A 12,637-nucleotide genomic window follows, 5' to 3' on the forward strand; every position below is an offset into this window, starting at 1 on the left:
CTGCCCACCCTCTGCCTGTTGCTCAGCTGATCCATGGCATCTCGTCCGTATATTAATAAAATTAAAAACCCTGTATGTTTCCCTGGTGCGCAGGCAGTGCGTGATGGAGATGGATGGGACGAGGTGCGATCTACTCGATCCTAATTAAGGCCTAAAAGTTTCACCGCTGGCTCTCTCTCTGGAATTCCCTCTCTCTCTCTCTCTCATATTCGCCCCCCCACCACAATGATATGCACCACCCCTTCCCCTTGCCCCTCCCCTCCCTCTCTCCTCTAATGTCATGCGGCCTTTTGTGTTGCTGTTGCAGCTGCCTGCCTGCCTGCATATAATTCTGTTGCCTTTAGCTGCTTGCTTGCTCATCTCTCTCCCCATTGCCACCATCATCACCTCCATATCCCCTCGCCATCACGCCTGCCTGCCTGCCTCCCTCCCTCCCTCCTCCTTTGCACTACCGCCGCTACAAAAGAGCACACCGCCTGCGACCTAGTGCTGCCCTGTTCGTCACAATTCACGTACACGACGACGAGACGACCCCTGCGGGCAGATCTTATCTTCCTTGACCTAGCCAGTTGTGCAGGCGCCTCGGGGGCCGGGGCCTCTCCATCTGAGTGTTAGATTACCCACCCGATGGGCGTCGAGCTCGACCTCTCCGACTTGGCCGTGCTCCGGCCGGTCCAGACCGCGGCGGCGGGCGACGGCCCGGACGCCGCCGACACGGGCTGCGTCACGCCGACGGCCGCGAGCTCCCTTCTGCCGCGCCTGGGCCTGGGCGGCGGCCTACTGGACATCGACTCCGCCGCGTGCGTGACCCCGACGGCGTCGCCGTGCCTGCTGCGGCCGGCCACGGTGTGCCCTCCGGCGCCGCGGAAGCCGGTGGCGCCCGGCAGCAAGAGGAGGAAGCGCTGCTGCCGCCTGCAGCGCGCCTTCTTCTTCCCCGTGCCGCTCGACCTCTCCACGGTGTTCGTCCCGCGCGGCGCCGCCGCCGCCCCCGCGGACAGGTCCTCGCCGCCTCCTAGGGCCGCCAAGAAGATCCGCCTGCACGTTGTGGGCTGAAGCCGTGCCGCGCCGTGCCGTGCCGCCGGGCGCCTGCTGGCTCGTCGGAGCCAGACACAGCTAGCTAGCCCACGCGCGGGATGCATGCATGTCCATTGCCACGCCACCACGCGCGCGCCATATGGTTTCTTCTCCACCACCAGTACTGATCAGTTGCGGCGGGCGGGCGGGCGGCAAGCCATCATTGGCCGTTCGCTGCGAGTGCGATCGATCGAGGACAAATTATAATTCTTGGCTTCCTGACAAGACACAAGGCACGATCGGAAGGCAGGCAGGCCGGCCGGCCGGACAGTACAATCGCCACGCCACGCGCCAACGTTTTCATCAGAGGTTGTTACCGAGTGGGTAGTAGTGAGAGCACTTTGATCGATCGATCGATCGAGCCTGAATCTGAATAACCGAATTGTAAATACCGCCACATTATTGTTGGCTGCACATGGTTGTCTTGGCGCGCGTGGAGGGTATAAAAAGGCCGCAGTTCGTCCTGGGGATTTTTGGATTCACTGGCCGCAAGTCCGCTGCCTGTTACTGATCGGTCTGGCCGGCGGCGAGCGTAAACTAGAAATTCTCTGGTGCGTACGTCAGTCATCTTATTGCTTGCTCTGGCGTGTAGTGTAGTGTAGTATCTTCTGTTCCCCTTCGCAGGTTCCATTAATGTTACTTAAGCGCGGTTTAGCACAGATCATCCCTGCTTTCAGAAGGGCCGGGGGATATATCGGAAGAGGGTCCTGACGCGAGAGCTTCCAGACTACTGTGTCCGCTTGCTGCGCGGTCCTTGCATGTCCTTTTGGATGGTACCAAACCTAACCCAGAGACCTGAGAAAAAAAGGGATGCAAGTGCTGAACAAGTATCAGAGCCGGCACAGGGGATCTGGAGAGAAAAAAAAGGGCGGTTGGGCAGGCACGGCAACGGCACTACTCGGATCTGTGAGAGCAGGCCTTGCAGGCTTGCAGCAGATTGCAGTTGCACACACACAGGACGCTTCGTCGTCGTTCTGGCCAGGCCTTAATGATTCGCCCATTTTCTCAGACTGTTCACGTACGTACACTTTGCTGGATATTTTATTTTAATTAAAGCTCGCTCTGAATAATATATATCTGAGGGGAGAGGAAAGAAACGTAACGCAGCGCGCGGAATCGATCGAGTAATACCTGTACGGGTGCGTAGATTTTAGGCCCGGCCACCTGATGCCTCTGCCCTGATGATCCGGACACGGCTACTCGCTCCCTCTGGCTTTAAACACAACACTTGTGCTTATACACAGTACACCCAATTTTTTTTTTTAAAAAAAAGGACAAGGCAACGGGTATGTATAGGACATGTTAGGCATCCTACTTAAAAGCGTGTACTCCCTCCGTTTCTTTTTATTTGTCGCTGGATAGTGTAAAATTGCACTATCCAGCGACAAATAAAAAGAAACGGAGGGAGTATATAATTGCAATAATAGAGTTATACAGTGTTCGTGCATGACAAGGAGATGTGGGTTCATCTTGTTCGTTTGCTGCCGCGTGAAATTATTCGGTTTTCTTCCCCCTCCCCTTTCCTTGTACTTCGGTCCTGCCTGCTTACTCTGGATGATGTACATGCATGCAGCATGCATATGCATCGACATGCTGGACGACTTGATTGGCGCAGGATATAGGTGTTGGTCACAGTCACACCGTTTACCATACCTCTGGCCAAGTTCCATCCGGTCCTCCAAGGGATTTCCAGACGTTGGAAAAAAAAGGAGTGAGAAGCCTGGTTTTCGGAGGAGTTTTGTTTGGTGCCGTTTTGGAACTGCCTGCCACCTTATTCGTCAGATATCGATATATACGTAGGAGAAGTGCTACTGTTGTTTAGCTTTTGTTTTCGAATAATGGGGTGGAGGGGGAAAAAAAAGGCGCCTTTTGCTCTGCGTGTTTGTTCCTGTTCGTTTGTTGCCTTTTGACGATTTCTCAATTCTGAAGGGTGTGAAGCTATTAGAGCGAAAGGGGTTATAGAGTTAACTCTACCACTGTTTTAGCAGCACTGCAGCGGGCGTCTTGTGAGACTTGGCTTCTGCGATAGGCCGGGTTTTAGGCCCAAAAGGCTCTCTGACTTGACAGCCCACTTTCCGCTTTATAGGTAGGACTATATGAGGCCCAAAGTGAGAGTATACATAGTAAAATAAAACCAGGGCCGGTCCTGAGGTTAACAAAAAAAAATTGGTCCCTTTTAAGACTGTATATGTATATTTTTACTTTCTTCTAAATACATAAGCAAAATTTTGAACCATAAAAGTCTATAATGTATCAAAACAATTTCAAATCTTTGTACATATTACCTCAAAAAAGTTTCTAACATTTCTAAATGCGAAAGTCATTGATAATAGTGTTGCTATCAACCTCGTCTAATATTCTTTCAGGGCACGACCAGCAGCAGGCAACAGGTCGTTATGTCGTCAGGCCCGAAGTCGATCGTCGGCCACCTAGACGGGCGAATTTGAAAGTCGCCTAGAGGGGGGTGAATAGGGCGAATTTGAAATTTACAAACTTAATCACAACTACAAGCCGGGTTAGTGTTAGAAATATAAACGAGTCCGAGAGAGAGCGTGAAAACAAATCGCAAGCGAATAAAGAGTGAGACACAAGGATTTGTTTTACCGAGGTTCGGTTCTCGCAAACCTACTCCTCGTTGAGGTGGTCACACAGACAGGGTCTCTTTCAACCCTTTCCCTCTCTCAAACGGTCCCTCGGACCGAGTGAGCTTCTCTTCTCAATCAAACGGGAACCAAACTTCCCGCAAGGACCACCACACAATTGGTGTCTCTTGCCTTGATTACAATTGAGATGATCACAAGAAAGAATGAGAAAAAGAAGCAATCCAAGCGCAAGAGCTCAAATGAACACAACAAATCTCTCTCACTAATCACTAAAACTTTGTGTGAAATTGGGAGAAGATTTGATCACTTTGGTGTGTCTTGTATTGAATGCTAGAGCTCTTGTAAGTAGTTGGAAGGTGGAAAACTTGGATGCCTTTGAATGTGGGGTGGTTGGGGTATTTATAGCCCCAACCACCACAAAGTGGCCGTTGGAAGGCTGCAGTCGCATGGCGCACCGGACAGTCCGGTGCGCCAGCCACGTCAGCAGACCGTTGGAGCTCTGTCTTGTGGGCCCGCCTGACTGTCCGGTGTGCCACCCGCGCGTGCTCTGCTCCTCTGCGCGCTCAGGCGCGCATTTAATGTGTTGCAGTCGACCGTTGCGCGCGAAGTAGCCGTTGCTCCGCTGTCACACCGGACAGTCTGGTGTGCACCGTACACTGTCCGGTGACTCACCGGACAGTCCGGTGAATTATAGCGGAGCGGATTCCCGAAGCTGGCGAGTTCAGAGTTGCTCTCCCTTGGGGCACCGGACAGTCCGGTGAATTATAGCGGAGCTCCTCTAAAAATTCCCGAAGGTGAAGAGTTGGGTGTCGAGTTCCCTGGTGCACCGGGCACTGTCCGATGGTGCACCGGACACAGTCCGGTGGCACACCGGACAGTCCGGTGCGCCAGACCAGGGAGCACTTCGGTTGTCCCTTGCTCTCTTGTTTGAACCCTTTTCTTGGTCTTTTTATTGGCTTATTATGAACCTTTGGCACCTGTAGAACTTATAGACTAGAGCAAACTAGTTAGTCCAATTATTTGTGTTGGGCAATTCAACCACCAAAATCAATTAGGAAATAGGTGTAAGCCTAATTCCCTTTCAATCTCTCCCTTTTTGGTGATTGATGCCAACACAAACCAAAGCAAATATAGAAGTGCATAATTGAACTAGTTTGCATATTTGTAAGTGCAAAGGTTACTTAGAATTGAGCCAATATAAATACTCATAAGATATGCATGGATTGTTTCTTTATTTTTATCATTTTGGACCACGCTTGCACCACATGTTTTGTTTTTGCAAATTCTTTTGTAAATTCTTTTCAAAGTTCTTTTGCAAATAGTCAAAGGTAAATGAATAAGATTTTGAGAAGCATTTTCAAGATTTGAACTTTTCTCCCCCTGTTTCAAATGCTTTTTCCTTTGACTTAGACAAAACTCCCCCTTAATGAAATCCTCCTCTTAGTGTTCAAGAGGGTTTTGATGTTAATTTTGAAGAGGGTATACCAATTTGAAATTATATCACAAATAAGATACCAGTTTGAAAATACTTCTTTAAAACCAAATTGAAAGACTAAATTTTTTGAAATTGGTGGTGGTGCGGTCCTTTTGCTTTGGGCTCATGCTCTCTCCCCCTTTGGCATAAATCGCCAAAAACGGAATCATTCGAGCCCTTGTAACTACTTTCTCCCCTTTGGCAAACAAAATATGAGTGAAGATTATACCAAAGTTGGAGAGTTGCTCGGAGCGACGGCGAAGGATGGAGTGGAGTGGAAGCCTTTGTCTTCACCGAAGACTCCAATTCCCTTTCAATATACCTATGACTTGGTTTGAAATTCACTTGAAAACACATTAGTCATAGCATATATAAAAGTGATATGATCAAAGGTATATTAATGAGCTATGTATGCAAGACATCAAAAGAAATTCCTAGAATCAAGAATATTTAGCTCATGCCTAAGTTTGTTAAAAGTTTGTTCATCAAGTGGCTTGGTAAAGATATCGGCTAATTGTTCCTTAGTGTTAATATATGCAATCTCGATATCTCCCTTTTGTTGGTGATCCCTTAAGAAATGATACCGAATGGCTATGTGTTTAGTGTGGCTATGCTCAACGGGATTATCCGCCATGCGGATTGCACTCTCATTATCACATAGAAGGGGAACTTTGGTTAATTTGTAACCATAGTCCCTAAGGGTTTGCCTCATCCAAAGTAATTGCGCGCAACAATGACCTGCGGAAATATACTCGGCTTCGGTGGTAGAAAGAGCTACGGAATTTTGCTTCTTTGAAGCCCAAGACACCAAGGATCTTCCCAAGAACTGGCAAGTCCCCGATGTGCTCTTTCTATTAATCTTACAACCCGCCCAATCGGCATCGGAATAATCAATTAAGTCAAATGTGGATCCCCGAGGGTACCAAAGCCCAAACTTAGAAGTATGAACCAAATATCTCAAGATTCGTTTTACGGTCGTAAGGTGAGCTTCCTTAGGGTCGGCTTGGAATCTTGTACACATGCATACGGAAAGCATAATATCCGGTCGAGATGCACATAAATAGAGTAAAGAGCCTATCATCGACCGGTATACCTTTTGATCGACGGATTTACCTCCCGTGTCAAGGTCGAGATGCCCATTGGTTCCCATGGGTGTCTTGATGGGTTTGACATCCTTCATCCCAAAAACTTGCTTAGAATGTCTTGAGTATACTTTGTTTGGCTAATGAAGGTGCCCTCTTGGAGTTGCTTCACTTGAAATCCCAAGAAGTACTTCAACTCCCCCATCATCGACATCTCGAATTTTTGTGTCATGATCCTACTAAATTCCTCACAAGTAGATTCGTTAGTAGACCCAAATATAATATCATCAACATAAATTTGGCATACGAACAAATCATTGTCAAGAGTTTTAGTAAATAAAGTAGGATCGACTTTTCCGACTTTGAATCCATTAGTGATAAGGAAATCTCTTAGGCATTCATACCATGCTCTTGGGGCTTGCTTGAGCCCATAAAGCGCTTTAGAGAGTTTATACACATGATTAGGGTACTCACTATCTTCAAAGCCGAGAGGTTGCTCAACATAGACCTCTTCCTTGATTGGTCCGTTGAGGAATGCACTTTTCACGTCCATTTGATAAAGCTTAAAGCCATGGTAAGTAGCATAGGCAAGTAATATACGAATTGATTCAAGCCTAGCTACGGGTGCATAGGTTTCATCGAAATCCAAACCTTCGACTTGTGAATATCCCTTGGCCACAAGTCGGGCTTTGTTCCTTGTCACCACACCATGCTCATCTTGCTTGTTGCGGAAAACCCACTTGGTTCCTACAACATTTTGATTAGGACGTGGAACTAAATGCCATACCTCGTTCCTAGTGAAGTTGTTGAGCTCCTCTTGCATCGCCACCACCCAATCTGAATCTTGTAATGCTTCCTCTACCCTGTGTGGCTCAATAGAGGAAACAAAAGAGTAATGCTCACAAAAATGTGCAACACGAGATCTAGTAGTTACCCCCTTATGAATGTCGCCGAGGATGGTGTCGACGTGGTGATCTCGTTGGATTGCTTGGTGGACTCTTGGGTGTGGCGGTCTTGGTTCTTCATCCTCCTTGTCTCGATCATTTGCATCTTCCCCTTGATCATTGTCGTCATCTTGAGGTGGCTCATCTTCTTGATCTTCTTCTTCATCAACCTGAGCCTCATCCTCATTTTGAGTTGGTGGAGATGCCTGCGTGGAGGAGGATGGTTGATCTTGTGCATTTGGAGACTCTTCGGATTCCTTAGGACACACATCCCCAATGGACATGTTCCTTAGAGCGATGCACGGAGCCTCTTCATCACCTATCTCATCAAGATCAACTTGCTCTACTTGAGAGCCGTTAGTCTCATCAAACACAACGTCACAAGAAACTTCAACTAGTCCTGACGACTTGTTAAAAACTTTATATGCCCTTGTGTTTGAATCATATCCTAGTAAAAAGCCTTCTACAGTCTTAGGAGCAAATTTAGATTTTCTACCTCTTTTAACAAGAATAAAGCATTTGCTACCAAAGAATCTAAAATATGAAATATTAGGCTTTTTACCGGTTAGGAGTTCGTATGATGTCTTCTTGAGGATTCGGTGTAGATACAACCGGTTGATGGCGTAGCAGGCGGTGTTGACCGCCTCGGCCCAAAACCGATCCGAAGTCTTGTATTAATCAAGCATGGTTCTTGCCATGTCCAATAGAGTTCGATTCTTCCTCTCCACTACACCATTTTGTTGTGGCGTGTAGGGAGAAGAGAACTCATGCTTGATTCCCTCCTCCTCAAGGAAGCCTTCGATTTGAGAGTTCTTGAACTCCGTCCCGTTGTCGCTCCTTGTTTTCTTGATCCTCAAGCCGAACTCATTTTGAGCCCGTCTCAAGAATCCCTTTAAGATCTCTTGGGTTTGAGATTTTTCCTGCAAAAAGAATACCCAAGTGAAGCGAGAATAATCATCCACAATAACTAGACAGTACTTACTCCCGCCGATGCTTATGTAAGCAATCGGGCCGAATAGATCCATGTGTAGGAGCTCGAGCGGCCTGTCAGTCGCCATGATGTTCTTGTGTGGATGATGAACACCAACTTGCTTCCCTGCCTGACATGCGCTACAAATTCTGTCTTTCTCAAAATAAACATTTGTTAGTCCCAAAATGTGTTCTCCCTTTAGAAGCTTATGAAGATTCTTCATTCCAACATGTGCTAGTCGGCGATGCCAGATCCAGCCCATGTTTGTAACACCTCAGGTGTTACTCAGGGTGTCCGCCTAGGGCTACACTTGTTAAACCTACTATCACATGTGGGATAGTTTGAGCAAAGTATTTCAAACTTGGAATTCAAGGTCCTAAGCAAGTGCCAACCATCTTGGATATCATGCCCTAGCTTGTCATGCACATCTAAGGGGAGAATTTCCCAAAATCCTAAAGCAAACCCCTTTTGGACAATAGGAACCCTAGATGTAAGGGGGATCAAAGGTCATGAAAACCTTATGATCATGGCTTGGGACAAATATAAAAGTTGTTGTACACTTGATAACCTACAAATAATAGTAAGAAAGTAACCCCAAAAAGATTTCAGAAAAGCCCCAAAAAGTTCACCAAAGGGTTGAACACAAAAGAAAAATCAGAAAATGCCTAAGTCCAAAACTAACCCTTGGACAAAGATCACACTTGTTCACCTTCATCCAAAATTCAAAACACTTCGACCCAATTGACAAAGTGGCGCCAAACTAACCCTAGAATGCCCTTGAAAGAGTTGACACCTACCCTTAGACGTTTGACATGACTTGGCACCATTTTTGTCTCGGTTTGGACATGTCTGACACAGCCGACTTCCCACCCCCATATCTCTCTAACCCGACCACATCTACTCTTGGAACTCACATGAACTAGGTAGCTCTAGGTGCAGGGAAGAGATCTCCCACAGGCTCTAGGGCAAGATTCGTACGTTTTGGCCGCTCACCAGAGGGAAGAAAACGGGCAGAAGCAAAGAGCCACGTGTTCGACGCGCTCTGAGCTCGCCAGAGCACGCCCGCGCGCCCCCGCGTGCCCCGTGTCGCGCCAAAGGCCAGCCAACGCCATGACCCACGGCCACGCCTATATAACGCCCAGTGACCTTAACCGTACCCTTCCGCGCACGCTCAACCTCACCGGAGCTCAAACTCACCGGCGTTTGCCCGTGCACGGCGTGTCCGCGGCCACCCGAGCCCCTGCCGCCGTAGACCGGCCAACCAAGCCTTTCCCAACCCCGTCCGACCCTCGGAGAAGACTGAGCACACCTCGGTGAAGCTCCCCGAGCGAGGAATCGAAGTCTGCTTCGCCGGAGAGGCTAGTCCACGGTCGCCGGACTCCCTCCGACCGCCGGCGAGCGTAGACCGGGTAAGCCACTACGCCATTTTTCAATTCAATGCACAGATAGCCTCTACATCACCCCGTGAAGCTCACCGTGCCAAGGGATTGAACTAGATCGCCGTGATTTGGCCGGCACACCCGCCGCCGATGAGGACACCCGCCTGCGCACGTGGACCGAGCGATTCCGGCCATCCCCGCCGTCGAGCCGTACATTATTGTGACCGCCAGAGCCTCCCCGAGCCAACCCCGCCCCTCGTCGGACCTCTCTCGCCGCCGGTAAGCCGCGCCACCCTTTTCTTTCTTGCGGGTACTGTTTAAACCTAGGGAAGGACCGCGGGGGAGAAGAAAAGAAGCCTCGGGGGTTTTGCGAAATGTCAGTGACTCAAATGAATAGTAACACAGGGGTATAACTGAGAGAGTTAGTTTGGAAATAACCCAGGGACCTCGGCGCAAAGTAGTTTTCCAGGAAACCTTTATTAAATCTGATTTAAATTTTGAACAGAACTTGAATAATCCATAACTTCTGTTTTATTCATCCAAATTTAGTCAAACCAATTTTGTCAGACTTTAAATAATGTAAACTGCTTAGGAAAAATATAAAACCCTTATGTACTACAGAAAACATTAGGGTTCTGATTTAATTATTGTTTTAACCAAAAGCTAAATAATAGGAATAAAAATAGTTGCACTATTTGACTAAGGTTAGGAAAATTTGGAGAAGTTTATGTCCACCTACTGACCCGTTTAAAAATGCTAAACCTCTCTGTCCACCCCATTAAGTTAGTTTTTGCCATTTATTTTACAATATGCTTAAGGTTAAGAAAAATAGAAAAGGTGATTTAAATAATGAACCAGAGGGCACCTCTATTTTTGTTAGGGTACTTATTCAGTGTAGTTCACTAGAAAAATCTATTATACTCTGGTCTAGTATAAAATAAATAGGATACCTTTTATTTTGGGAAAACAATGAAAACTTAGAAAAACCCTACAAAAATAACCCCAAGGTGAAAACACCCCAACCCTTGGGATATTTAATGTTTTGCTATTAAGAACTTAGGAAAAATATGGAATCTGCTGTTTGACATTTTTCAAATAACAATGTAGTAGAAAGTGCCTTTTTGGCATTAAACTTTAGAAAATCATAACCAAATGACCATCCCTTAGATTTCTGTGATTTTTGGCACAGAAGCCTATTATTACTGTTAGATGCCAACAAAAATAACCTTTAGGACAGAACCTACCCCTAATTAAGAGTTGTAGTGCAAAGTGGCCCATTTACACCACTCTTGTTATTTTTGTCTAGAGCATAGCCTTTTTCAATTGAACTTCAAAGTCTTAGGATAAGCTATATTGACCAAAGGCAAGCCACTGTAATTTTTACAAATTTTTTGGAAAAAGTTAAACCAATGTTGTAGTTCAAACCTACACTAGAATTCATAAATAGAAAATAAAGAAAGGAAAATGAATAATGGAAAATGGTGTCATCCTAAAACCCTTGTAAATTGTCCACTAAATTATAATAAGGAAATACCAATCCTATATGCTTATCCTTAACAAAAAACCTAAACCTAGAGTGATAAGCATAAACCACTAAAAGCCCTGTATGACCAAGAAACCCCTAAGTTACTCATTAACTTAGTTTTTCTTCCTTAGCATAATGTTATTAAATCCTGCATAATCATGACATATATATTCATTGCCTTTCGATAGACTGTAACCTCGCTGACGGAGAGTACGTCCTCGTGCCGGAGCAAGGAGCTGCTCAGGAGGTAGCCCCGGATCCAGCACCAGAGCCTGCACCAGAGGATCTGCCTGCCACAGCCTTGGAAGGCAAGCCCCGGTTTATGCATAACCTGTTATTTATGCTATTTTAATATACTTAATGATTGTAGGATTGATTGTGCACTTAGGTGTAGGAGTTGTTTGAAACCCTAGTTGCATGATCTCAGGAATCCTGTTGAGATGAATACTAGTATGCTAGGTCGAGTAGCTGCTTTAATAATTAGGATCTCGGTAGAAGTCGAGTGATTTTTCTAGCACTCGCGCGAGGTCAGGAAATTGGTTGTACCCACTTCCATATCATAATGATGCTAATCTGGGGACAACAATCCATGGGGATTGGTTGTCTACGAGATGAAATGGGAATAAGGATTAACGTGCGGATACCTGTGTCAAGCGTTTGAATGTACTAAACACATACCGAGAAATATGGTAAATCGGTAAGCCTAGTACTTGAGTGAACCTGCCCGCAGACTTTACCCCTCACGCGACCTGAGACGTGGCCTCCCATTCCGGTTATGGTGGGTACAAGTGCGGTCACTGCACGACGGCAGTCGGGGTCAGTGAGGCATTGTACGCCAAGGCGGTGAGCCCTGATCTGTTGCCAGGGGATCGATGGGGACGGTTGATGTGTGTGGGGACGGAGTGCCTCGCCACATCATGTGTTTAGATTTACCTTGCAAGGATAAAACTCGATTCGAATCGTCTGCTTCTCGCAGCTAATGAGACTGCTTGATCCATTGTACTGCATTGAGTAACAAGTGGAAATATGATGAGTTGATATAAGATGTTGATTGCTAAAAATGTTTGCTACTATGTGTGAATAGATAGTACACATTTAGCCTTAAGAGAGTCACACTTAAATTGGCAAAGTTAAAACTTGACTTAGAAACTCAGCTAGTGCTTTTGGCAACCCAACCCCACAGCCAAACAACTGCATGTCTAGAGGTAGAGGAGTAGACTTCTCACACCGGGTAAGTCTAGCTGAGTATTAGTATACTCAGCCTTGCTTGTGGCATAATTTTTACAGGTTCTCTGGAGGACATGGTTGCTGGAGTGACTTGGCCGTCCATCTTGCCACCGGGTTGGACTGTCGAGTGGGACCCTACCTCGGCCGAGGAGGAGCATGAGGAGTGACGGGACAGGCTTCCCCATCTCTCTGTTTATTTACCGTTAGTTTTATTCCGCTGCACTTCGAACAATGATGACTACTTTTGCAAAACTCCGATGGTGATGTAATAATTTAATACTCCTTAATGTATGATTTTATGCTTTATTGTATTTGCTCTGTGACTCACCTTCGAGTGAGATTGTGGTACTTGATCCTGT

At 46.6% G+C, this 12,637-nt stretch overlaps 1 protein-coding gene across 1 annotated transcript; it reads left to right on the forward strand.

Annotated features, from left to right (window-relative positions):
- Window positions 1–284: 284 nt before the first annotated feature.
- On the forward strand, window positions 285–1,505 carry LOC100278847 (uncharacterized). Its single transcript, NM_001151989.2, has one exon. The coding sequence runs from the start codon at window positions 628–630 to the stop codon at window positions 1,051–1,053; it is 426 nt and encodes a 141-aa protein (NP_001145461.2). The 5' UTR covers window positions 285–627; the 3' UTR covers window positions 1,054–1,505.
- The last annotated feature ends 11,132 nt before the right edge of the window (window positions 1,506–12,637 follow it).

This window comes from Zea mays, chromosome 9 (assembly GCF_902167145.1).
Source record: "Zea mays cultivar B73 chromosome 9, Zm-B73-REFERENCE-NAM-5.0, whole genome shotgun sequence".
Classification (NCBI taxonomy): domain Eukaryota; kingdom Viridiplantae; phylum Streptophyta; class Magnoliopsida; order Poales; family Poaceae; genus Zea; species Zea mays.

Excerpts from the sequence above, each read along its gene's own strand:
- LOC100278847 (NM_001151989.2), top strand. The coding sequence starts at position 628 with ATGGGCGTCGAGCTCGACCTCTCCGACTTGGCCGTGCTCCGGCCGGTC.